General features: G+C 47.3%; 1 protein-coding gene across 3 annotated transcripts in view; it reads right to left on the reverse strand.

Moving 5' to 3' along the window:
* The window catches only part of SMCHD1 (structural maintenance of chromosomes flexible hinge domain containing 1), a 2,128,336-nt gene that overhangs the window by 2,002,729 nt on the left and 98,653 nt on the right, over window positions 1-26,954 (reverse strand). For all 3 annotated transcript variants that reach the window (XM_069219969.1, XM_069219967.1, XM_069219968.1), the window contains exon 3: window positions 23,789-23,950. In XM_069219969.1, coding sequence (XP_069076070.1) covers window positions 23,789-23,950 — 162 coding nt within the window. The remainder of the gene's footprint in view (window positions 1-23,788; window positions 23,951-26,954) is intronic.

Here is a 26,954-nt window from a genome sequence, read left to right on the forward strand (position 1 = left end):
GGGTCAATGCTGGTTTTTGAAAGAGCTGGGAAAATAGGGATAATTTGGTGCATGCAAGGAAGACAGTAGAACAGGAGTTCGTTGCCCCGTGGCTTTTGATTGTAGCTCTCCACCTACATTAACCTACACAAACATTTTATAGTAAGGGAAAGACCATGATCACTGCCTACAAATCACACTTGTCCGTTTGTGAGGTTTGTCCCAAAAGGACAATATCTTGGGTGCTCACCAAATTGCCAAAATTAAAGACCTACTGCAAACGGCAAAAAAATGTTAACAGTCACAAATATGCAGACTGGAATCCCCAACGAAAGTGAGCATTCCTAATTCCCAGCCCTTTATCTTTTCCTGGACAGTATCGGAATCCATGAGTATTTTCAAACAAACTGATTTAGTATGAACCTAACATCTGGTAACCAAAAATTCTTCCGTAACTAGCAACCGAGCCACATGCCATGTGTTACCCATACTTTAGTATGCAACAATTATTTCCTTAAGACTGATACGGGTATGAAGCCTACACGGGTATGAAGCCTACATTTTCTGAGGCATGTGCAGCTGTGCCATTCAAAAGGTTTGCAATGACAGGATTACATTTGCAAACATATGCCAAACAATTGGGCGACTAAGCGATTCAGATTGCAGAAACACAAGTACTTTTGCTAGTGAGTCAAAAAATCCAACCCTTTATTTTCTAAACTGACCACATCAGACAATGCTTTTTATGTGCAAGAATGTAACTGGACTTGACACACTGACTGAAAAGAGGCGAGGAACTCAAACAAAGATCTAAATAGGTTTGGAAAAAATAGCTGCCCTGCAGGAAAAGTTGTCGTTAACGCATATGTAAATACCATGGCACATAGGAGTGAAGGAATTTACTTGAGTGGACAAGACAACAGATTCAGCTGGAAATGCAATAGTGCAAACTTGAAAGGTCAACATTATCACTAAACCACAATCAAGGCTGAATGCAGAAACCTCAATGGCAATACAACACAAATGAAAAGGAAAACACTCCTTATAAGCGTATTGCTTCTTAAAACACAGAGCTATCTCAACCATTACCGCTGATCAATCAGTACAAATATACCTTGTTTGTGGTTGATTCATGCTATAGATTATTGTGGGTGCGGCCACAAACAGCTGCCAATGCTTCAACAGTCATCTAAGACTTCCATTTCAGTGCTTGGAGCAATGACAGGAATGTGTGTGTTTCATTCAGATAACAGTCTGCCGCTCATCACCAAGGCCTTTGCTGAGATTGGGAGACCAGATGATCACCTCAGACCAGTTTAATTCCAATCAGTCAAACAGCACTGCCGGGAGGATCACTGGCACAATTAACAAGCCTTGAACACAACAGGATTCTTGTAGAACCATAAACTGTATCAGTTGTAACGGTCTCTCAACAGTTTGGCAAGAAGTATTTTTCAGAACAGCACACCATACAAAAACAACCTTAGAAGAGTATATATCTGATCATTGCCTTGGGGAAGCAAAGTTGCAGACCAATTTATGTGTCACTCTGTTACACACACTCGAGGAAAATAGAAAACTGGGTATACTGAAAAGCCCTCAAGACTTCACCTTAGAAACAAACAGGTACTGGTGGTTAGTGCCTTTCAAAAAACAAAGAACAGCTGAAGAGTTCTCACCAAGGGCAATAAAAAAAAAACATTGCCACCACCAAACTCAACCATGATGTTAGCTGTCACCTTGGACACCATAATGGAAGAATTGCAGGGTATTAAGCTCTCAATATGAACTGTGGAGACATCTACACTGTCTGCTAACAGAGAGATGAGAGATGCACAGTGAGCGGGCCACCTTGAAAATGTAACCCGTTTTTGCAGGGTAATTCAAAAACTAAGACAATGGAAAGAAGACAGACTCCTACTTGGCAATAGGAAGACAGCTCTTTATTGTTGCAACAGGAAGATCAACCCTCCTCACACAGGCAGGCAGCTGATCTCCATCTGCTGTTATATGGACAGCTTCTTATTTACAAAACCACACAATGCTTCGTTCCAAAACAGTAAACAATGAATCACTACATAGTTATATGTGAAGTGTGAAGAAACATGCCTCCCGCGACCCTATGACCTTAAACTTTAACCGAAATTATTACACATCTTTTATTGCTGAACTGCAATTTATAATTGACTTGTCAGTAACCGACTGAAAACAGAAAAACATTAGAACACCTGTGACCCCATAACTCTAAAGTCTAAAATATTTCCCTACACGTTTTTCATTTGTGGCTTTTACAATGCTTGGCAAACTCATTATTCTTTGATATTGAATGCCTGCACATTTGCAGTAAATACAACTTTAATAACGTCACCTTTATCATTGTGAACTAAGACTTCCGGATATTCTCGAAATGATTTGCTTTCCTGAACCCACTGACTGGTGAGATGGAATCTCAAAAGAACGTTAGCGGATTAAAAACACAGATACAGGTGGGTAACATCAACATTTTTGGTATTTTAACATCCGTAAAAGGTACAGACAAAATCAAGTTTGGGCGAACATTCTGCTCACCAGCTCCTACAAATACGGTTCTGGTACATGCAACATTATACTGTCTCTGCTGACTGGTGCAAAGAAGAATTTACAGGTGTCTATCAACTAAGTTTAGAGACACCAGGAGGCCTAATGCACTAAAAGCATAGAACGAAATAATGGAGACCTCGACACAACTCAGACGATCTAACACCATCAAAAAGAACGAGAGCTCAAAACCACATGCAGCCAAACGAACAACTCATCCCAAAATCACCCCACCACTTCCTTTAAACCTTCACGTACAGTACTATGTCAAAAAGTGGAGAAAATAAAGTAGCATAAAACTCTTCATTTCTTGGGTAAATCAGTACCGCAAAATATGTGCAATAACTCTATGGATTAGTTATGGTCACCACCAACTAAATTTATAATTGTACTTTTCTGCATACAATGTTACCAAAAGTAATGCTTATGATTATGTAATGGAATATTTAAAAAAAAAATACCATGTGGCCTACTCTCTTCAGCATGCCAACTACTTTGCAGTGCCCCCACTTCCGGTCACAATCAGTTTGTGCTGTGTGAACTCGTAATACGCTAAAAAAGGAAAGATAGGTTGTTATTTTGTCTCCTATCCGCAGGCAACTGGTTCTGCTATTAGGGTGAATCCACGGTAGGAAATAATTCAAACAATGCAATTGATATACACTGCTGTTCCAGTTGAAGCTGTCAAGGAATCAATCCTCTCCTTCCATCCACATGTGCCTAACAGTCCTTTATCACAAAAGCACATTTTAGCTGTCACAGTGCAACAAGACTTCGCTAGGTAGCTGCATCCACTCTGGTCTTACACTGATATTACTGTGGAAGGCGGAGCCTGGCCATCACCAAGGTGGCTGACTTGAGTAGCTCCAAAGCAGAAACCATAAAGGTGGAAGCTACTGTTTAGGCCATTCATGGGAGTAGTGCCTGAATCCTTGCTGATTTACATGAGGATGACCAGGAGCGGAGGTCGAGCTCCGAAGGCCGCGATGAATCACTGTCCCTGCAGGCCACCACCTCCAGTTTACACTGGCCCAAGTCCTCTTGGAATATCAGACCCTGCCCTAGTAAATGTCACTCTGGACTTGCACCTCAATTCTTAAATGTGGCTACCTTTTCTAGGACCTAGAATAGGGGTTGGTCATAAATATAGAGCAATGGTCCACCTTTTATACAAAACCCTATGGCAACTGTTAACAGTTACCTCTCAAGCATTATTTACATTGGCAGGGGGAATAGTCAAAAGGAGCCGTGGGTGTCTAAAGGCCATACATTGTGTAATCTTGGAGATGCACTCCCTATCCAGTGAGCGAGGCATCTATGATGATGGTTTCCTGTGGAACTGGGTCTAGAAAGACCCTGCAACAGGTTGTTGGTGTTCCACCACTGCAGGGAGCAATGTGCATAACTATGCCAGGAGCCGTATTGTAAGTAACAACAGGTAATCAAAGGATAACTGCCCTTTGATGTGTGTGGGGTGGGGGGTGGGGGGGGGGGGGTGGGGGGGGAATCTGATGGAGAAGCCTTAAACTTTTTGTCAACTTTGGGGTGATGTCTTTCACAGGCTCTTTGAGGATGTCCCCAACAGGCTTGAACATACCTTTTAACACGTGCAAATTCTGGAGGATCCTCTGTGTAGTGGAGAGGGTCTCCAGCAGGAAATCATCTTCCTCAGGCTAAACGTACATCTCAGCTTTATGGAAAGCAGTTGCCTTGTGTAGAACATTGTGGTAAGAGGTAGTATCATCAGGTGAAGAGGGCTTGGTGAGGTTCTGTGAGAAAGTAGCCTTTTTCTAGCATGTTATCCCCATTTTTGGTCTGTTTGTCAGTGTGTTTGACTGTCACTGGGATCCTGCTAGCCCAGCGCTTATGCTCTCTCTTTTCGCAAATTTGTCACTACATACTGGTAACCCAGTATTCCATCCCAAATTGGCATACCGGTGTCCCCTTGTAAGTCCTTAGTATAAGGCACTTAGGTACCCAGGGCATTGGGGTTCCAGGGGATCCCTATGGGCTGCAGCATTTCTTTTGTACCCATAGGGAGCCCATGCAAAGGCTTCTACACGACTGCGATTGCAGCCTGTGTGAAATGGTGCATGCAACCTTTCACAGATATTTTCACTGCACCAGGTCACTTATAAGCCACCTATATGTCAGGTCTTCCAACCCTGAAGGCTAGGTGCAAAGTACCTGTGTGTGAGGGCACCCCTGCACTAGCAGAGGTGTCCCCAGGTAGTCCATGACCATTTCCGGACTTCGTGAGTGCAGGGACGCCATTTTACGTGTGCACTGGACATAGGTCAATACCTACGTCCAGCTTCACAATGGTAACGCCGAATAATGCGAAGGAAGCTGTCTAACACCTGGGAATTGTACCCAAATACTGATTCTAGTATTGGTTGCCATACCAGCCTTCTGAGGTTTTCCAGGCAGCTCCAGCTGCTGCCACCTCACAGACAGGTTTGTGCCCTCCTGTTGCTCAAGCAGCTCGAGCTCAGGAAGGCAGAACAAAGCAATAAAATGCAAGGTACTTCACACAGGTAAGTATGGAACTTTGAATTAAACCAGTAGTACACACAGTATAGGTTAAAATGACAATCTATTTTAAAAGTGGACACTGCAAAAATCAACAGTTCCTGGAGGAGGTAAGTTTGCTTAGGTTTCTCAGGAAAGTAAAGCACTTACAGAGTCAGTCTCCTGGGCATAGGCAGCCCACCACTGGGGGTTCAAGGCAACCCCAAAGCAACCGCACCAGCAACACAGGGCCGGTCAGGTTCAGAGGTCAAAGGAGGGCCCAAAACACATAGGCTCCTATGCAGAACAGGAGTGCTCCCTGTTCCGGTCTGCTGGCAGGTAAGTACCTGCATACTCGGGGAGCAGACCAGGATTTTTTGTAGAGCACAGGGGAGGGGTGGGTGGGTGGCAGGCACACAAAACACACCCTCAGCGGCACAGGGGCGGCCGGGTGCAGTGTGCAAGGTAGGCGTCAGGTTTGCTATAGAAAGCAATGGAGGGACCTGGGGGTCACTTAGGCGATGCAGGAAGGGAACAGGAGGGGTTCTCGGGCCAGCCACCTCACGGTCCTAGGGGCTGCGGGTGCAGTGCTTGGTCCAGTCGTCGGGTTCCTGGTTACCAGGCAGTTGCGGTCAGGGGGAGCCTCTGGACCCTCTCTGCAGACGTCGCTGTGGGGTTGCAGGGGGGTCAGCTCAGGTTACTCATGTCATGGCAGTTGCCTGGGAGTCCTCTCTGCAGTGTTGGTTCTCTGGAGCTTGAGCCGGGGGCGTCGGATGCAGAGTGAGAAGTCTCAAGCTTCTGGCGGGAGGGGAGAGTTTTTTCAAAGTTGTTTCAAAGTTGTAAAAATGTTTTAGTTTATGAACAGTGCCGCTGTTCTCTGGAGTTTCTTGGTCCTTCGGGTTCAAGGCAGTCCTCTGAGTCCTCAGAGGTCGCTGGTCCCTGTCGGATGCATCGCTGTGCAGGTTCTTTGAGTCTGGAGACAGGCTGGTAGGGCTGGGGCCAAGTCAGCTGTTGTCTACGTTGTCTCTGCGGGGCTTTCAGGTCAGCAGTCCTTCCTTTTGTAGGTTGCAGGAATCTGATTTCCTGGGTTCAGGGTCGTCCCTAAATACTGAATTTAGGGGGGTGTTTAGGTCAGGGGGGCAGTAGCCAATGGCTACTGTCCTGGAGGGTGGCTACACCCTTTGTGCTTCCTCCCTGAGGGGAAGGGGGCACATCCCTATTGAGGGAATCCCCCAATTTCAAGATGGAGGATTTCTAAAGGCAGGAGTCACCTCAGCTCAGGGCACCTTAGGGGCTGTCCTGACTGGTGGGTGGCTCCTCCTTGTTTTCCTCATTATCTCCTCCAGCCTTGCCACCAAAAAGTGGGGGCAGTGGCCGGAGGGGTGGCATCTCCACTAGCTGGGAAGCCCTGGGGTGCTGTAACAAAAGGCATGAGCCTTTGAGGCTCACCATCAGGTGTTACAATCCCTGCAGGGGGAGGTGGGAAGCACCTGCACCCAGTACAGACTATGTTCCTGGCCACAGAGTGACAAAGGCACTCACCCCATGTGGCCAGAAACTCGTCTGGTTGTGGCAGGCTGGCAGAAGCTGGTCTGCCTAGCACTAGGAGTCGGACTGGTATTCAGGGGGCATCTCTAAGATGGCCTCTGCGTGCATTTTTCACTAAATCCCACACTGGTATCAGTGTGGATTTATTGTGCTGAGAAGTTTGATACCAGACTTCCCAGTATTCAGTGAAGCCATTGTGGTGCTGTGGAGTTCCTAATGACAACTCCCAGACCATATACTCAATATGGCTACACTGCACTTACAATGTCTAAGAATGGACTTAGACACTGTAGGGGCATGTTGCTCCGGCAGCTATGCCCTCACCTGTGGTATAGTGCACCCTGCCTTAGAGCTGTAATGCCTGCTAGAAGGGTGAATTACCTATGTCACAGGCAGTGGTTTGTGGGCATGGCACCCTGAGAGGGGTGTTATGTCGACTTTGCCTTTTTCTCCCCACCAGCACACACAAGCTACAAGGCAGTGTGCATGGGCTGAGTGAGGGTTCCCTCAGGGTGGCATAATACATGTTGTAGCCCTTAGGGACCTTCCCTGGCCACAGGGCCCTTGGTACCATGAGTACCTTTTACAAGGGACTTAACTGTGTGCCAGGGTTGTGCCAATTGTTGAAACAAAGGTGCAGTTTTATGGGAAGAACACTGGTGCTGGGGCCTGGTTAGCAGGGTCCCAGCACACTTGGGGGGGGGGGGGGGGTGGACACATAACCATGCCAACAGAGGAACTTTCCTACAGACAGCATTTGCATATGAGAAGATCTGTGCTTGAAAAAAAAGGAAACTTGCAGTCGGAGCTCCACTTGAAAAGAACCTGTCCCCCAAATGTCCCTGGGAAAGAAGTGGTGTTATGGGATACGGTGCTGAGGCCAGCAGGGAGACACTCAACTCCACCCTATCTTTCTGATATGCGCATCAGCTGCTGAGTGATAGCACCGCAGCCCCCGCCACATGGAAATCTGTGCGGCCTGAGAGAGTGCCTTACAACACAGTGGCAAGCACAGGTAGGCACTTTGTAAAAATACCGGACTGCTGGTGGTGAGTTGGTTTACTGCTGCTTGTGCGGAGCCCTAAAGAAAGGGCGGTATGAGCCTGTGTTTAACTGACGAGGAAGCGATTGCAAGGCTGGTGCAAAAAAGGGGGTGTGCTTGGCCCTCCCCAACAAGTTTGTGAAGGAGGGTAGTTGGTGAAGGGAAGTGTGCAGGTGTGGTTAAGAGCAGCAGGCTCCAGGCCAGTAGGCTATGTCAGCACAAGAGGCCTGAAAAGGCCATAGATACCACCCTGAATGCGCCCTGTCTCTGAAGCTAAGCAGGGTCAGGCCTGGTTAGTACTTGGATGGGAGACCACCTGGGAATACCAGGTGCTGCTGTAGGCATTTTGCATCTCACTGACAGTAGGTGGTGCTCGCCCGGAACTCAATTACAAAGCTTCCTTGCTGATTTCACTTTTCATTTTTTATACTCTTTTTTTCATACATTTTAAAAAACGCAATGGCACTAAAACTAAAGTGGCCACTAACTTTCCAAAGGAAAATTGAGAATTGGTCTGCAATTTACCCTCAGACCAAAATGAAGAGAACATTTGCCCTATGACAGGCAAGGCGACCCCTAGCTAAGGCTTTGCTTTCTGCCAGTCGGTGTAGAGCTGCTGCCAGCTAGTGCGGAAGGACTGCACCGGTGCCAGCTCCTGATCCAGGCCTCCTTCTTTTCACTGTCCTCAGCAGCCCGGGAGCAAGAGGCAGACAGCCAGGCTGCCGGCAACGGGGACCCAGGACCCAGACAGCATTCAGACCCTCATTTCGCTTTTCTATGTGCACACAGGGGCCGGCACTGGCAATGGACAGGATTTGCATATAAGGAGGTGTCTGTGGCTGTGCTCGGAAAAAGGAAACAGGCAGAGCACCAGGGAAAAGAGAGACAGGTTATTTTCCGTGGAGCTCTAACTGCAAGATTCTTTTTTTCCAAGCACAGCCCCCCTTCCCTGCCACATATACAAATAAATAATGTCCAGGCCCAGTGCCCCCACCCCCATAGACAAGAAACCGAGACAAGGGTCTTGTCTATGGGCTCAGGACACTGGACCTGGACATTATTTATATGCATATGTCACATATGCCAGGCGGCATTCCACCGCATGTGGACCTCAGCAGAACGTTATGTAGTTTTTAGCTAATTCTACGGAGAACAACTCAGTGAGCTCCGTCCACCCTTAAAGTACAGAGGTCCTCACCTTTGCACAGCGCCCTTTTCCGGATGTACTATTACTCCAGGAGACTCATCTCCTGCGCAACTGCTGTCCTTTCTTGGGCCGTAAAGGATATAATAGGGTCTACCATATATGGCATGCCAGGGGATCCAGAAGAGTGGCCATATTGCTCCGACGATCCTTTCCCACAGTGGTTTCACATGAAAAAAGTAACCCCCATGGTATGTTTTTAATCCTCACTGGAACACTTGAGGGACGTGCCATTAACCCTGTAAGTATATATGCTCCACCAGTGGCTCTCCATACCTTCCTCCGAGACCCTTCCCCTCACTTACTAGATCTCCAACAGGGGGTGACCTTGATAGGGTACAAGCTTAACACAGTTCTGGCTCCCAAAATTGATACCTCTGGATTTCCTTCCACTTCTTGACATACTAGTGCTCGTCACTTTTCCGACTGGGCCACTTCGCTTGGCTTGGCTTGTGTGATGTGTGGCGGACATGGCATATGAGACAAGCAATTTACACATACCTCCCCAGCACATCACACTCACTTACGCATAGATTTGATGTTTATGCCAGCAATGGATTGCTGCTGCAATACCTGGGTCCAAATTCTACAGAGAGGCATTTCTGATCAATCCCCAATCTTCCTTCACCTAGGTCCCTCCAGAGGCGGCATACGTCAGATATGGCACCTCAAAGCATGGTTTTTAGGGTACAAATCATATGTCCACGCCTTAGGTGCTTAACTCCAGAACTATTTTAGTAACAATGAATGTTTGGTCTCTTCTGCTGGCACCCTCTGCGCTGCCAGCAAGACGACCCTATGGGGATTCGTTAAAGGCTATCTTCGGACACACAAACGAATCTGCTAGCTTCCAATTAGCCAGTTGGAGGCATGTGCACTTCGCATGGAAGCCAGTATCGCGAAAGAGCCAGGTGAAGCCACCACCCATGAACTTGGCCTCCTGAGAGATGAAATATGGCAACAGTCTCTTGAGGCACCCAAGCATCTATGGCAAGCTACTAAGGCCAATATACACGGCTGGGGTGACGAGAATGGTAAACTTCTATACTGGCTAGTCTCCCACCATCAAACGTCTAGGATTGTGCCAGAACTCATTGACTACGAGGGCAATAAAGTACACATGCTACCTGACATAGCACAAACCTTTGCCATTTACTACCATATATTATACACAGCTCCACATAATCAAGACGCAAACTACTCCATGCAATTCCTCTCGGAGATGTCCCTCCACCACTTATCACATAGGCTCAAATGCTGGATGAACCTCTTACAGATCCAAAAATAGCTGCAGCTCTCTCAGTGATGGCCCTTGGGAAACCCCTGGCCCTGATGTTTTCCCGACCGAATACTACACCTCCTTTGGAGAAACTTTAGTCCTTAAATTGTTGGCCCTCTAATAAAGAGATAGAACATGTCAGCACCTTTCCACCTGAACTGGACACAGCATCAATTGGGGTGATACCAAAAACTCAACCTCCAACTGCCTCTTGCGCAGCTTAACGGTCCATATCTCTTATCAACTGTTAGGCTAAAATATATGCTACCATACTAGCCTCACTGCTTAGTACGTGCTTCCCACACTGATACACCCAGATCAATGCAGCTTTATATCAGCGCAAAGCACAAGGCACTGCATCCAATGCCTCCACTTGCCTCTAAACTGACCTAGCACTGCTTTTCCTCGACTTTGAAAAGATGTTCGATACGGTGGACTGGGGCTATCTGGAGACAGTTTTGTTGCACACCGGCTGCGACCCTATTTTCGTAAAGTTGTCCAGGCCTTTTACTCCAACCCAAAGGCACAAGTACATATGAATGGGGTTTTATCTTGCGACTTTCCTATCAGATGGGGAACTAGACAGGGATGCGCCTCTCCCCTTTGCAGTCACAACTGAACTACTGGCACATCTGATACACAGTGATGCCCAGATCCGAGGCTGGAACTGGAGGGGGAAGGGAGGAGGGGTGGAAAGAAGATCACATTACTCTATACGCGAATAATGTCCTCCTTTACCTGGTTAACCGTGCCATTACAGGTCCCCGCTGTCTTCACATCTTTCAATGTTTTGAAGCAGCCTCAGTCCTCCGACTGAACCCCTCAAAATCAGTGCTCATGCCCTTGGCACCCTCTCAGGACAGCTTTGACCGGCAAACTGACATTCCCATCCGTTGTCTCAGTATTAAGTACCTGGGCATTTGGGTGTCTTTACATCCCAAGCTTGTTTGGAGTCTCAACCTGGAACCTTTGGTGAGGAAAACCAAGCAGGATATTACTAAATGGCAATCTCTTCCATTAAACCTCATGGGCTGTATTGCTCTCTATAAAATTATGATTTTGCCACAGTTCCTTTACGTTTCGCAAAATACTCTGCTTTCTAGACCACAGAGGCCGTTCTGACTCCAAATCAGGACCGCAACCTCATTCCTATGGCAAAGCGCCCGACCCCGGCTTGCATGCCAGTGTACCATGTATGAGGGTGACCTAGGAATGACTAACATGTACCTGTATTACCTGGTTTCCCACCTTCTCATGATCCATGAGAGGTTCAATGGTGGCTGGGCAGACCCTGCTTATTGCTTGGAATTGTCCTTCATGAGTTTTCCTCAAATACTGTCTATGTTATGTGGCTCCCTGAACCCCAAGGATACTACTCCTGTCACCAAAATAGTCTTGTTAACCTGAAGAGCTGCTCTGCGACATATTCAAAGGATGAATACACTCACACAGCAAAGTCCTCTCTGGCACGGCACTTGGCTTCGTGAATCCCCGAAGCTAAAGGGCTTTGAGCACTGGGACCTCATCAGCTTGTAACAACTGGGGGACATCTGGTCAGGAACTTAAATGAGGTCATTTCAAGACCTAAAGCATGACTATGCGCTCACAACCATGCTTCTTTATAAATACCTGCAACTTCTGCATGACCTCTATGTGCAGGTCTCCAGAACCGACCCCCTTCCAGAATTCAGCCCTCTTGAAGGCCAAACTCTTCATGGGGACACAAGGCAGAGGAAAGATATCTCAAATCTATTGCACACTTATCATAAACACTCCCGGGGATTTAACCTGCCTTAGATCTCGTTAGGAGGACAAGATAGATTCCTTTGAAGAGGATGATTTACAGAGATGCGTTAATAGCCCCAGAAACCATTACTATTTCCTTGCGCTTGCAGCTGGTTCAGTTTTACTACCTCCATGCTGCTTAAGACTTCATCTTGCAGGTCTCCTCTCTGAGCCCGATTCCACCCGCTGCAGCGCTACCCCAGCCAATTTCTACCATATGGTGTGGGTATGTGCTCAAATTCAACACTACTGGACAGCTATAGCAGATGAACTCGCTAAGACAGTTGAGTGGGAGGTCCCTCTTTCTCCCAGCGAGATCTTGTTGGGGATTCTGGAGGGTGGTGAGGCACGAGAGCGTACAGAGCATGGCTGGAAATGGCCCTCCTGCTTGCTAAACATGCTATTATGGCCCACTGGACAGCTCATGTACCCCTTCCCCCTCTCACAATGGCGCAGGGGAGCTGACTGGTGTGCCCAACAGGAAAGGTCAGTCTGTGAGGCCAGGGTTACTCCAGAAAGCATAACGGAGTATGGGGTAAATGGCTGGAACAAATTCCCTAGGGGGCCATCTGCTGAAGAAAGAGGTGGTCTATCTCATGCTATCATACTTGCTCTTGGATGAACCTTTTGTATACTCTTGCTATGAGCAATAACAGTTAAGTGCTAAATGCTGCCTATACAATATACTATTTTCTTTTCTCACAATAAAACTTAAAGTTTGTAATAGAAAAAAAGAAGCACAAGAGCTAGATGGTGATGCTTCAGAAGGATGGGTACTCACTGCGGTGCTTGGCAATGGGCTGGCGGCGGGTTTTTCAGCTTCTACGTCTGAGTCAAACTCCTCCAAGAAGAACTCCTGCTCAATCTCGGCACCAGACGTGGCCAGCTGCTGCAGAGCTTCCTCGCCACCTTCTCCAAAGATATCTGGAGTGTAGGAAAATGACTCCCTGTTGCAGTTAACCTCCACCCACTTTTTGCCTGATATTGATGCTGACTTGACTGAAGTGTGCTGGGACCCTGCCAACCAGGCCCCAGCACCAGTGTTCTTTCACTAAAATGTACCATTGTTCCACAATTGGCACATCCCTGGCACACAGATAAGTCCCTTGTAAGAGGTACCAGTGGTACCAAGGAAGGTCCCCAAGGGCTGCAGCATGTGTTGTGCCGCCCTAAGGGACCTAACACATGCACACTGCCATTGCAGATGTGTGTGTGTTGGTGGGGAGAAAAAGACGAAGTCGACATGGCATCCCCCTCAGGTTGCCATGCCCACAAAATACTGCCTGTGGAATAGTTAAGTCACCCCTCTAGTAGGCCTCAAAGCCCTAAGGCAGGGTGCACTATACCACAGGTGAGGGCAAAGCTGCATGAGCAATATGCCCCTACAGTGTCTAAGTCTAATTCTGAGACATTCTAAGTACAGTGTGGCCATATTAAGTACATGGTCTGTGAGTTTGTCAAAACGAACTCCACAGCTCCATAATGGCTACACTGGATACTGGGAAGTTTGGTATCAAACTTCACAGAATAATAAACCCACACTGATGTCAGTGTTGGATTTATTACAAAATGCACACAGAGGGCATCTTAGAAGATGCCCCCTGTAATTTACCCAATCCTTCAGTGCAGGACTGACTGGTCATTGCCACCCTGCCACAGAGACGAGTTTCTGCCCCCCTGCAGTGAGAGCCTTTGTGCTCTCTGCGGACAGAAACAAAGCCTGTACTGGGTGGAGGTGCTTCTCACCTCCCCCTGCAGGAACTGTAACACCTGGCGGTGAGCCTCAAAGGCTCATGCCTTTTGTAACAGCACCCCAGGGCATCCCCCAGGGTGGGGTAGAGCTAGTGGAGATGCCCGCCCCTCCGGCCACTGCCCCCACTTTTGGCGGCAAGGCAGGAGAGAATAGTGAGAAAAATAAGGAGGAGTCACCCACCAGTCAGGACAGCCCCTAAGATGTCCTGAGCTGAGGTGACCCCTGCCTTTAGAAATCCTCCATCTTGAGATTGGAGGATTCCCCCAATAGGATTAGGGATGTGCCCCCCTCCCTTCGGGGAGGAGGCACAAAGAGGGTGTAGCCACCCTCCACGACAGTAGCCATTGGCTACTGCCCTCCTGACTGATTCAGTATTTAGGGGCGACCCAGAACCCAGGAAATCAGATTCCTGCAACCTACAACAAGAAGGACTGCTGACCTGAAAGCCCTGCAGAGACGACGGAGACTAAAACTGCTTTGGCCCCAGCCCTACCGGCCTGTCTCCAGACTCAAAGAACCTGCACAGCGACGCATCCAACAGGGACCAGTGGCCTTTGAAGTCTCAGAGAACTGCCCTGAACCCGAAGGACCAAGAAGCTTTAGTGAACAGCGGCTCTGTTCAAAAACAGCAACAACTTTGAAACTTTCTTGCAACTTTTGAAGACCTCACTCTTCCCGCCAGAAGCGTGAGACTTCACCCTCTGCACCAGATGCACCCGGCTCGAGCTCCAGAGAACCAACACTACAGGAAGGTCTCCCAGGCGACTGCGACCTCGTGAGTAACCCGAGACGACCCCCCTGGACCCATACAGTGAGAATCCAGAGGCTTCCGCTGACCGCAACTGCCTGTAACAAGGAACCAGACACCTGGACCAAGCATTGCACCCGCAGCCCCCAGGACCAGAAGGAACCGAACTCCAGTGCAGGAGTGACATTCAGGGGAGCCTCTGCCTAGCCCAGTCGGTGGCTGGCCCGAGAAGCCCCCCTGTGCCCTGCCTGCACCGCTAGAGTGACCTCCCCAGGTCCCTCCATTGATTTCTATTCAAAACCCGATGCCTGCTTTGCACACTGCACCCGGCCGCCCCTGTGCCGCTGAGAGTGTGTTGTGTGCCTACTTGTTTCGCCCCCAGTGCTCTACAAACCCCCCCTGGTCTGCCCTCCGAAGACGCAGGTACTTACCTGTAGGCAGACTGGAACCGGAGCACCCCTGTTCCCCATAGGCGCCTGTGTTTTGGGCCCCTCTTTGACCTCTGCACCTGACCGGCCCTGTGCTGCTGGTGTGGTAACTCTGGGGTTGCCTTCAATCTGTAACGGTGGGCTGCCTATGCCCAGGAACTTGAACTTGTAAGTGCCTTACTTACCTGAATAACTAACCATTACTTACCTCCCCCAAGAACTGTTGATTTTTGCACTGTGTCCACTTTTAAAATAGCTCATTGCCATTAAACTGTGTATGTTACAGCTCTAATTCAAGATCCTAACTTACCTGTGTGGATGACCTTCCATTTTATGTATTTACTTCAAATCTTGAATCTTGTGGTTCTAAAATAAAGAAAATATATTTTTGTATATAAAAACTATTGGCCTGGAGTTAAGTCTTTGAGTGTGTGTTCCTCCTTTATTGCCTGTGTGTGTACAACAAATGCTTAACATTACCCTCTGATAAGCCTACTGCTCGACCACACTACCACAAAATAGAGCATTAGAATTAACAAATTTTGCCACTATCTTACCTCTAAGGGGAACCCTTGGACTCTGTGCACACTATCTCTTACTTTGAGATAATATATACAGAGCAAACTTCTTACATGGAGTATCTCCCTCTTCCCGGTACTACGCCACTGAAGCTGAGGCAATGCGACTCACCCTACAGTTCCGAAGAGTCTTTTTGCTATGAAAGCGAGACATCCCACACAGGATTCCTCTCGGTGATCAGGGGACAGGCGTAGGTTACAAACTTTGTGCAAGTCTATCTGGTGATAAATGGGCAGAACCGAAAAATCTTTTCTGTCACCTGGATGATGAAGTTGAAGGGGTAGAGCCTCGCTGTGTGATTTTGTCAACCATGAAATAACAGGGTTGAAGTAACACCGGTGGACAGACCAATGAAAAGTGGGATTGCTAGGACCAACGAGGGACAATGCCTTTGGCCTAGTGAGAACACCCAGTGGGGTCGCACTGGAGCTCCTGTATACACGTCTGAACCAAACAGCAGGGAAAAACAACCCAACTTTGGAGCCGATGCCCATGCGCATTACCAACGATAGGTGGACTCACCATACCTCGTGACTCAAAAAGACTTCTTTGAATAAAAGCAAGATGCACAAGTTTAGCGCAAGACTAGAAAGCAGAAGTATGCACAGCATGTTATCTTCAGCTACGCATGCCACAAATATTTTATTGACCTAACAGCTGTTAGTTAACTTCTAGAAAAATCCCTGACCGAGACTATACATGCAAGGAAGTCAGAGAAAAGACAAAAATTCAGCTTCTTGAAAATACTCCATGAATGGGACTGGTGGCCCACTAGTTTACACTGGGACATTTTATTACCTTTCGCCTGTTGCGTGCACTATAACCCACCGAGCAGAGACCTAATGCACATTTTACATCCATATGACTCCGGACAAAGGAGACACAGTGGTCCTTATCCTTCTGGGCCTCCCCACAGCATGATAGTCTCCCACCACATTCTTATCCAACATCTACACAAAACTGGAATCTAAGGACATGCACACCGATGGATCTGCTCCTTCCTAATAGGAAGGACCAAGCCAGCCACCCTAGCACTGTACACCTCTGATGCACATCACTTCATACGCATCCAGTTTCAGCACATCCATGTTCAGCATCATCCACTTTCACTATATCAAAGCCCTTTCCTCCGCTGATGACACGCAGTTCATTCTACCCCTCACGAAGAAGACGCCCAATTCCCTGATCTATTTTAATGCCTACATGACTAATCGCCCAATGAATAAAGACCAACTGTCTAAAGCTGACCACTGACAAGACCAAAATTGTGATCTTCAAGAAGAGCATATCACTGTGGGACTCCACCTGGTGACAAACAGAGCTAAGACCGACACCCACCCCTATCCCTACCACTCACACCAAGAACCCCAAGATCATCATCAACAACCACCTCGACAGGACCACCCATGTCATGCCATCACGGCCTCATGTTTCCATACCCTGAAGACGCTGACAAAGATTTTCAAATGGCTCCAAATCAGCACTTGGAAAACCATCACACACGCCATGTTCATAAGCAAGCTGGAATATGGTAACACCCTCTATAGTGGGATCAACAAAAATCTCACCCGGAGGCTGCAGACCATTCAGAAGCCTGTAGTCAGAATCACTCTGAACCTCCCATGCTGCACTCACATCACACAACACCTAAAGTAGCTCCACTAGCTCCCCATTCACAAACGAGCACATTTCAAACTCCTCACCTACACTTTCACAACACTACCTAACACCAGCCCACTCTATCCCAACAATTGAAACAACTTTCACAAACCTTCCAGACAACTAATCTGGTTCGGACTCCTACCTGCAGAAATACCAAGCATAAGGAAAACCAGAGCTGGCGATCAAGCCTTCTCCTACATTGCTCCTAACACATAAAACAACCTGCTGTTACACGCAAGAGCCTTCTTATCACTTCTTGAATTCCTCAAGAAGCTGAAGACCTGTTTTTTCAAGCAGTTCCACTAGTCCTTAGATGTGCCTAGACTCACACCTGCTCAGCGCCAGAATACCCACCTGGATGATAGTATGCTGTACAAATTTGCATAACATAACACAATGTTACAACTGTGAATGTACTACTTTGATTGTAATCAAATCAAATCAAATCGTTAACATTTATAAAGCGTGCTACTCACCCGTGCGGGTCTCAAGGCGCTAGGGGGAAAGGGGGGTTACTGCTGTTCGAAAAGCCAGGTTTTGAGGAGTCTCCTGAATGCGGAGTGGTCCTGGGTGGTCCTGAGGCTGGTGGGGAGGGTGTTCCAGGTCTTGGCTGCCAGGAAGGAGAAGGACCTCCCACCCGCCGTGTAGCGGCGGATGCGAGGGACGGCAGCGAGCGCGAGGCCAGAGGAACGGAGGAGACGGGTGGGGGCGTAGAAGCTGAGGCGACGGTTGAGGTATTCCGGTCCCTTGTTGTGGAGGGCTTTGTGTGCATGGGTGAGAAGTCGGAAGGTGATCCTTTTGCTGAATGGGAGCCAATGCAGGTGTCTCAGGTGTGCGGAGATGTGGCTGTTGCGGGGTACGTCGAGGATGAGGCGGGCCGAGGCATTTTGAATAAATTGCAGGCGTTTTTGGAGTTTGGCGGTGGTCCCAGCATAGAGGGTGTTGCCGTAGTCCAGGCGGCTTGTGACGAGGGCGTGGGTCACAATTTTCTAGTGTCGGCGGGGATCCAGCGGAAGATCTTGCGGAGCATGCAGAGGGTGAGGAAGCAGGTGGAGGACACAGCGTTGACTTGCTTGGTCATGGTGAGAAGAGGGTCCAAGATGAAGCCGAGGTTGCGTGCGTGGTCTGCGGGGGTCGGTGCGGTGCCGAGGGCCGTGGGCCACCAGGAGTCGTCCCAAGCGGACGGGGTGTTGCCGAGGATGAGGACTTCCGTTTTGTCAGAGTTCAGCTTTAGGCGGCTGAGCCTCATCCAATCTGCGACGTCCTTCATGCCCTCTTGTAGGTTGGTCTTGGCGCTGGCGGGGTCCTTGGTGAGGGAGAGTATAAGTTGGGTGTTGTCGGCGTAGGAGATGATGATGATGATGATGATGTCGTGCTTGCGTACGATGTCGGCGAGGGGGCTCATGTAGACATTGAAGAGTGTCGGGCTGAGCGATGAGCCTTGAGGTACGCCGCAGATGATCTCGGTGGGGTCTGAGCGGAACGGTGGGAGGTAAACTCTTTGAGATCGGTTTGAGAGGAAGGAGACAATCCAGTCCACTGCCTGGCCTTGGATCCCGGTGGAGCGGAGGCGGGTGATTAGGGTGCGGTGACAGACGGTGTCGAAGGCAGCCGAGAGGTCGAGGAGGATGAGGGCGACTGTTTCACCGTTGTCCATCAGGGTTCTGATGTCGTCTGTGACTGAGATGAGGGCGGTTTCAGTGCTGTGGTTGGTTCGGAATCCGGTTTGTGAAGGGTCGAGCAGGTTGTTGTCTTCCAGGAAGGTGGTCAGCTGTTTGTTGACGGTCTTCTCTATTACCTTGGCGGGGAAGGGGAGGAGCGAGATGGGGCGGAAGTTTTTCAGGTCGTTCGGGTCAGCCGTAGGTTTCTTTAGTAGGGCGTTGACTTCGGCGTGTTTCCAGCATTCTGGGAAGGTAGCAGAAGATAATGAAGAGTTGATGACGGCCTGGAGGTGCGGGGCGATGATGTCGTCGGCTTTATTGAAGATGAAGTGAGGGCAGGGGTCCGATGGGGCGCCGGAGTGGATAGAGTTCATGGTGGTTTTGGTTTCTTCAGTGTTGATGAGGGTCCAGTCGTTGAGGGTGATGGTCGGGTTGTGGGTTCGGTGATGGTTGGGTCTGGTGTCCGAAGCTGTCGTGGAGGTCGCTGATCTTGCGATGGAAGAAGGTGGCGAGGGAGTTGCACAAGTCTTGTGAGGGCGTGACGGCGTTGGGGTTGGAGAACTCTTTGACGATGCTAAAAAGTTCTCTGCTGTTGTGGCTGTTTTTGTCCAGTCTGTCGGTGAAAAAGTTCCTTTTGGAAGCGCGGATCAGATGGTGGTGTTCGCGGGTTGCGTTTTTGAGGGCGGTCATGTTGTCGGCGGTGTGGTCCTTGCGCCAGGCCTTCTCGAGGGCGCGACAAGTTTTCTTCAATTCTTTGAGGGTGTCAGAGAACCAGAGAGGTTTTTTGGTGATGGTCTGTTGATGCGTGCGTCTGAGGGGAGCAAGGTTGTCTGCGCAGTTGGAGATCCAGTTCGAGAGGCTGAGGGCTGCGTCGTTGGGGTCGGTGGTGAGGGTGGGTTGGTTGACGGCGAGTGCGGAGAAGAGTTGCATTGTAATGATTATTGCTGTGAAAATATTTAGCGTTTATACACTCAACAGAAACAGATCACTGCCTATGGTATGTCACTCCTCTTGTAAATTACCATGTTTATCATTCTCACAAAGATAGTTCTTGGACGCCATCTTCCAGAACACTTACCCCCACCATTTCATGTACAACAAGAACCGCAGCCACATGTCTTGTTCTAGCAAGTGTTTAGGAATTATCAACCAGGCAATATCACAACTTATCATTTGCATGATGGAAGAAATGCTAAGAAAAAGGTAACTAGGTAATGGGACTGACAAATGCTCCAGATCTCACACATTCTTCGTATGAACATGGATGGCACTGCCGCTCAGGAACCTTAAGCAAGCACATGGGACATTAAGGCACTTAAGTACTCGTTGGATGACCTCAACACTTATGCATCTTTTGGAAAAGGCAATCTTTACCTCAAACTGGTAAGTACTGTGAGATTTACTGCTTTCATTACTATGATAACTTTTAACTGCATGCAATCCAAATTCTGATAAACTCCTTGTTTAGACAGCCCAAGGTTTTTGAACCAAAATGTGTTTGTTTTGATGTAAACCTATTTTATGATTTGTATTTGTAGGACCTAGAGACTGACACACTCAACATCTAGTATAAAGCCTCTATTTGTCTCAATTTATTGAATGTTTCGATGAGTCCATTTAGGCATACTGGGATAAAAAAAGATACCTTTTTAAAGTACATGGGGAATAAAGTCCTGGCAAAATCAGGGACTTGACAAAGTTGCCCGTGTTCCAGAGGGATTTGCTCTTCCTTACTGTGCATTTGGCCACAGGGTCGGGATTGCATCCCTTATCGATATGGGGATCCTTTTACCACCCCAAAATAACTATTTTCTTCCACACTGAACTAGGGAGGCAGAATCCTACTTCTGTCACTGCATTAGTTGCTAATGGCACATTTAAGAATTTTACTTATGTCGGCACAAACAAATTAATGTTTCTACAATTTATGGGTTTTTTTCAACCCACATAAGCTTGCCACCTCAAGGCCATACTGTCCTCTCTAATGCAACAACGTTGTGCTTTCATGGATAACGGGTGCTAAGTTTCATGAGAAATTTCTTCTTGTCCGCTGTGGTCCACTTTATCTACATTCTGAGAATTCAACTGCTTACGAAATGTTGCGGCATGTAATTTACTCCTGTTCCTCCAAGGGCATCAGAGGCCCCTATTTAGCACATTATTACCCTTAGGCAATTGCACTTGAATAAATTAACAGAATCTAATTTCGATCTCAACTAAAAAGATTATTTTTTTGACAACCAACTTAATTGATTTTCGCAGCAACAACAGTATACATGACCACTGCCCATTCGCCAACACAATAATTACAGCACATAAGTACAATCATTACATTTTTACACCCAGTTCATAATAATCCCACCATCTGTCCCAGATTTTCACGTTTGCAGGGGTAACCCCTCACTTCATAAATAGGCTGTTTCTGCTAGGTACACCAGTCCACCACTCTCATCCACTCCACCACCAACAGGGGTTCCAGCAACTTTCACTTACCAGCAACATCACCTTTGGCCAACAGTACTGCCACGCTGATGAAAGTGTGTTCCATCATAAGTCCCCCACCTCCTCCAACAGCCACAACATAGCAACCCTGTTGGTGAGGTCAAACCGGCGATTCAGGATCAGGAGAGCTCTCCCTCAGCCTCAATCACTTCTCAGAAGGGGACCAGTCACAGACACACCCAGACCATGTGGAAGAAGTCAGTCTCTGCTACTTAGCAACGGGCACATCGGGCTTGGGATGCCCTGCCAGTTTGGGGGAATTACTGGGAAGTCATGTACGTGGGGTGCAAATAGTTAAGTTGGGTCATTCGGAGGCACACAGACAGCTACTTCTCTACGGGCCAATCTGGCCTCACGCAAATAGTAATCTTCGAGTTCACCCACCTAGGTCTCCAATCACTCATGCATATCACGAAAGCAGTCTAGCTGATTATTAAGAGGAGATCAATAGATCTAGGAAACAGCTCTCTTGCCAGCTGTATAATCAAGATTCTGGCATCACATGGATTGTATTCAAAGGCTTGTGTACCAGGGGAAATATTAGCTAACAAGGCATGACGTACTTGCAGGTGTTGGGTGTAATTGTGCGTGGGGCAGCTGATATTGTTCCTACATTTCCTGAAAAGTCTGTATGCCATCACTGCACCACACATACTCAAGATGGATAATATCTATCTTGTCCCACCTCGCAAATCCTTGCAGCCCAGCAGTGCGATGTAACCACCTCCCGTGCCGCAGTGGGGGTCAACCCGGTGAGCTTGCGCTCTCAGTTGATAAATCAGAGTGGCGGATTCCAGCACAGCAGCATTACTCATGTACAGTCAGGGTGGGCTTAGTGATGAGGGTCCGTACAGCAAGCCCAGTAGCCCATTTAGGCCTACTCATTAATCCTAGCCTGCTGCACAGCTAAGTTGTAGCATAAAGGTCTGCCATACCTATTGCTCCATCACATTGGGAGTGATAACCATTAACAAAGGCCATACGCGGGCAGCCGCCCACCCAAAGATAGGTGGCAACCTTCAAAGCCAGTGCCTGGAACCATTTCCTAGATATCGGGAGGGATAAATGTGAAAAAAATATATAGAAAGCATGGCAGGACCATCATTTTAAAAAGGGCCATTCAACTGCAGATGGTCCCACAGCTGCAAATCTCTGTTCATCCCGGTAAACAATGAGGTCAAGATAAGGCTCCAAGACAAATCTGGGAGGTGGGATACATAGGGGCCTAAGTATCTAAAGGACGACTGGTGTATTAGGATAGTGGCTCCCCAGCAGCAGCAACTGTCACCACCACCATTAGGTACCAGTAAGGATTTGGATTCATTGACCCGGTGTCCGGAGGCCTCCCATATACAAATAGGATTTCCAGACACTGTGGGCCTGAGAACTGTTGACTCCCTAGGAACACCGGGATGTTGTCAGCATAGAGTGCTATGCGCTCCTCAGATCCCCATCCTAAGACCATCTCTGCATCAGAGCGTCACATCGAGTGAGGGCTCAATCGCTAGCGCAAATATAAGGGTGGAACGGGGGCAGCCTTGGCGTGTGCCTCTGTGAATCGGGAAGGGCGGAGAGATGGTCCCCGTTAAATCGAACTCAGGTGGCTGGGCTGGCATTAAGGAACCAACAAGCTTACAGAAATGGGATTCCAGTCCTACCCTCCCCTAGCGCCGTCTCTAAGATGGACAAGTTGACTGTGTCACAGGCCACCTCAAAGTCTATTAAGAACAGGGCCGTAGGGCCTCGGAAGCAATGGGAGAAAGAATATTATTTTAACGTCAGCCGTAAACTGACAATAGATACCACAATAAGCATCTAAAACAGTCTCCCTGCTTAACACTCCAAATCCAACATATTATGAAGACTTGCTCCCATCTGTTTTGCATGACTAATGCTAAAGCTTTATCCTCTACCTAAGAAAATATTGTGAATGCTGACTTGGAATAAGGTTTCCTCCTCATGACTTGTGTGAGAACATTAGCATCAGAATATTTGTTTGTTTTGGGAACATGCAAAATGTGGCTACTGACATGTATTTAATTAATCTACCACGTGCCAGCAGTCCATCACAAAATCTGATGCATGGCTGTGTGCTTGGTATGATGCATACAATCTTTCTATCAGCAGCTAGAGAAGCAATTCACAGTCCTTCTGGGAGTAAGAGCATAGCACTGTTGTTAAATATATATAGAGAAAATGTGGATGCACACCTTTATCCTTAAGAACAACAAATACCTGTATTACAATTCGTAAGTTCGCCAAATATAGCTACAGTAAGGTGCTGGTTTAAAAAAAAAAAAAAAAAATTTACTTTTCGCTCTATAAATATGAATTGCATGTGGATTTCATGCTGGGTTAGCAGGTTTCTTGTTCACAAGACGGAAACTACCAATTTGCCAAAACAAACTATAGACCACCTGCAGTAGGTGATGGAACTGCCCTGAAAAATGTGTTAATAACCTTGTAAAGAAACAGTCACTGCACCATAGAGAACTATTCAGATATGGCATTAGCACAATAAATTACTTACGCAAAGGATTTTGGCCTTCACTAGCATAATATTCATACATGCCACTTTTGACCAATGTATCATAGTGTGGTAAAAAATCAATGCGTTCTCTTGTTGCCAATGATAGTGTCTGGTTGACAGATTGGAGAAGATACAATGTAACTCCATCCTGAACAATTTGATCTGCAATTAAAAGACAAAAATGGAAAACGTCAACATTAATATACCATTAACAAATTAACAATTTACATTAACAAATTTATGAATGGAAATTAACATCACTAAATGCAGAATAATAAAATCAGGAATATTGAGGGTTTGCACACCTTAGTGTTCCCCAACGAGAGGAAAAAAGACAACAATTCTTTACTGAATGCTGAAATACAATGCTCCTAGAATAAAACTTAAGAGCAAACACAATTGGTAGGCCTGGTCATATGTGCTCAGCTCTCTCTTTATACAATGGTGTCAGTCTTTGAGAGAAGGGGGTTGCTAGGTGAACTATTTGTGTGAATGTGGATTGGTTGACAGTTTACATTTCTTTGACCACAAGACTTCGAGAAATGCATGTAACTATCATCAAGAACGATCCAAAAACTCGTAGGCGACCAATCTTCTTACAGTTTTCAAGTGCATATTTTCCAAAACTTTCTAGTACAATCAACTTTATAGTGCCTACTGTGAGTCCTGACTCTCTAACACACAACATGCATCCCTCCTCCCTTCACTTTAACCCCTTCGCTGCTAGGCCTTTTCCCCTCAGGTACCGTGCCTGTTTTTTGGCTATTTGGGGCTGTTCGCCCTTAGGCCCTCATAATGTTTTGTCCACATAAGCTACCCATGTCAAATTTGCGTGCTTTTGTTCCAACATCCTAGGGATTCTAGAGGTACACAGCCTTCATGGGTTCCCCTGAAGGAGACCAAGAAATGAGCCAAAATACAGTGAAATGTCGTTTTAAAAAAAACAATGGGAAAAAAGGGCTGGAGTAGAAGGCTTGTGGTTTTTCCCCTGAAAATGGCATCAACAAAGGGTTTGCGGTGCTAAAATCACCAGCCTTCCAGCTTTCAGGAACAGGCAGAGTTGAATCAGAAAACCCCATTTTTCAACACAATTTTGGCATTTTACTGGGACATACCCCATTTTTACTATTTTTTGTGCTTCCAGGACCCTTCCAGTTAGTGAGAGAAATGGGTGTCAAACCAATGCTGGATCCCAGAAAGCGAAACATTTCTGAAACGTAGACAAAATTCTGAATGGAGAAAGGGGGAATTTGTGTAGAGCCTACGAGGTTTTCCTACAGAAAATAACAGCTGAAATAAAATAAAAAAAATTTAAATTGGGGTGAAAAAACAGCCATTTTTCTCAATGTTTTACTCTAACTTTTTCCACAAAGTCTTGCATTTGGAAGGACAAAATGTAGAGAAAGACAAGGGGTGCACTTGTTTTGCTATTCTGTGTTCCCCCAAGTCTCCCAATAAAAATGGTATCCCACTTGCGTGGGTAGGCCTAATGCTCACGACAGGAAACACAACATGGACACATCCCATTTTTACATTGAAATCTGACATGTTTTTTGCAAAGTGCCTAGCTTCTGACCTCTAGCTTAGCCGGCACCTAGGGAAACCTGCCAAACCTGTGCATTTCAGAATACTAGACAGCTAGAATCCAAGATGGGATGATTTGTGGGGCTCTCACCAGGTTCTGTTACCCAGAATCTTTTGCAAACCTCAAAATGTGGCTAAAAAAAAAAAAAAACTTTTTTCTCACATTTCGGTGACACAAAGTTCTGGAATCTGAGAGGAGAGACAAATTTCCTTCCACTCAGCATGCCCCCAAGTCTCCCGATAGAAATGGTATCTCACTTGAGAACTTGAGAGTTAGCCAAGCTCTCATGGCCCAAATGTAAAACCAAAACCCCAAATAATCAAATGTCCTCTTGCTTGCCGTGGGTGTTTTAGTGTGCGGGGGGAGAGCTGAAAGACTGTTACACCCTTCAGTTAGGGTGGGGGAATAACCAGACCCATACTGGTTGATAGCCACCACCCCACTATTTTCTCGTTTAAAAAAAAAAAAAAATGTTTTAATTCCCTGGCATCTAGTATGCTTTCTGCCCACCGGTGTGGATCCGGGATAACTGATCCATCTGTCCAACGGTGGGCAGAAAAACTTTGGCCCAATTTATTTGGGGTAGGGGTATGGCTATACCCCCACCTTCTTAATTTGAAAAAAAAAAATCTTCCCTTGTCTCTGGTGGGCTTTCTGCCCCCCTTCCAAAAATAGTCCAATCTGCCCCCGGCGGTGCAGATATGGCCAACAGTAATGTGCCCCCATGGGGAGTGACCCTTGCCCAAGGGGCTGCCCTCCCCAAACAAAACACAGACACCAATCCCTGGTGCCAAAGTGTTTTCTGCCTAATAGAAATAGGCTGATCTGCCCCCAAGGTGTCAGGAATAAGGCTGTGTGCGGTCCAGTACCCGCCCTGGCCTCCGCTTCACGCTTTTGCAGCGCTTCATGCGCGCCGCTATTTATCCCCTCTTGCTCCAGGAATGGTCATGGACGTCGGCTGCCCTGTGGTAAAGCTCATGTAGCTGCAGGGTCAGGGTATTGGTGAACACGATGTACCTATCAGTGGCATTCTATGAATGGACTACAACTCCCAAGATTTTAGAGGCAGCGGCCATCCTGGGGTGCGGCAGGCCTATTAAGGCCAGCCACACCCAAGCACATTCCTCACTATTTTGCAGACTTCGGTTCCGTCTGACCTCGTTGGAGTTCCTCTCAGGAAAGAGCTGGATGGCAACATGGCAGAGTGGCAGCATGGCAGAGTATTCGTGTTTCCTCTTGTATATTAAAAAAACAAGTAGGTCGTACTCTTGGCGGTAAGGTCTTGTTTGGTCAAACTTAAAAGCGCTTCGGGCACAACGAGCAAAGCCCTTCGGGCACAACGAGCAAAGCCCTTCGGGCACAACGAGCAAAGCCCTTCGGGCACAACGAGCAAAGCCCTTCGGGCACAACGAGCAAAGCGCTTTGGGCACAACGAGCAAAGCGCTTCGGGCACAACGAGCAAAGCCAGCTGTAGTTTTTATTGTTTTTTTGGAGTGCGATATGTGAGATATATATATTATATATATATATTAAGGTTTTGAGGAGTTCTATGCCAAGAACAGGTATTCATTTAACAAGAGT

The sequence above is a fragment of the Pleurodeles waltl genome, chromosome 2_2, assembly GCF_031143425.1.
Source record: "Pleurodeles waltl isolate 20211129_DDA chromosome 2_2, aPleWal1.hap1.20221129, whole genome shotgun sequence".
Lineage (NCBI taxonomy): Eukaryota > Metazoa > Chordata > Amphibia > Caudata > Salamandridae > Pleurodeles > Pleurodeles waltl.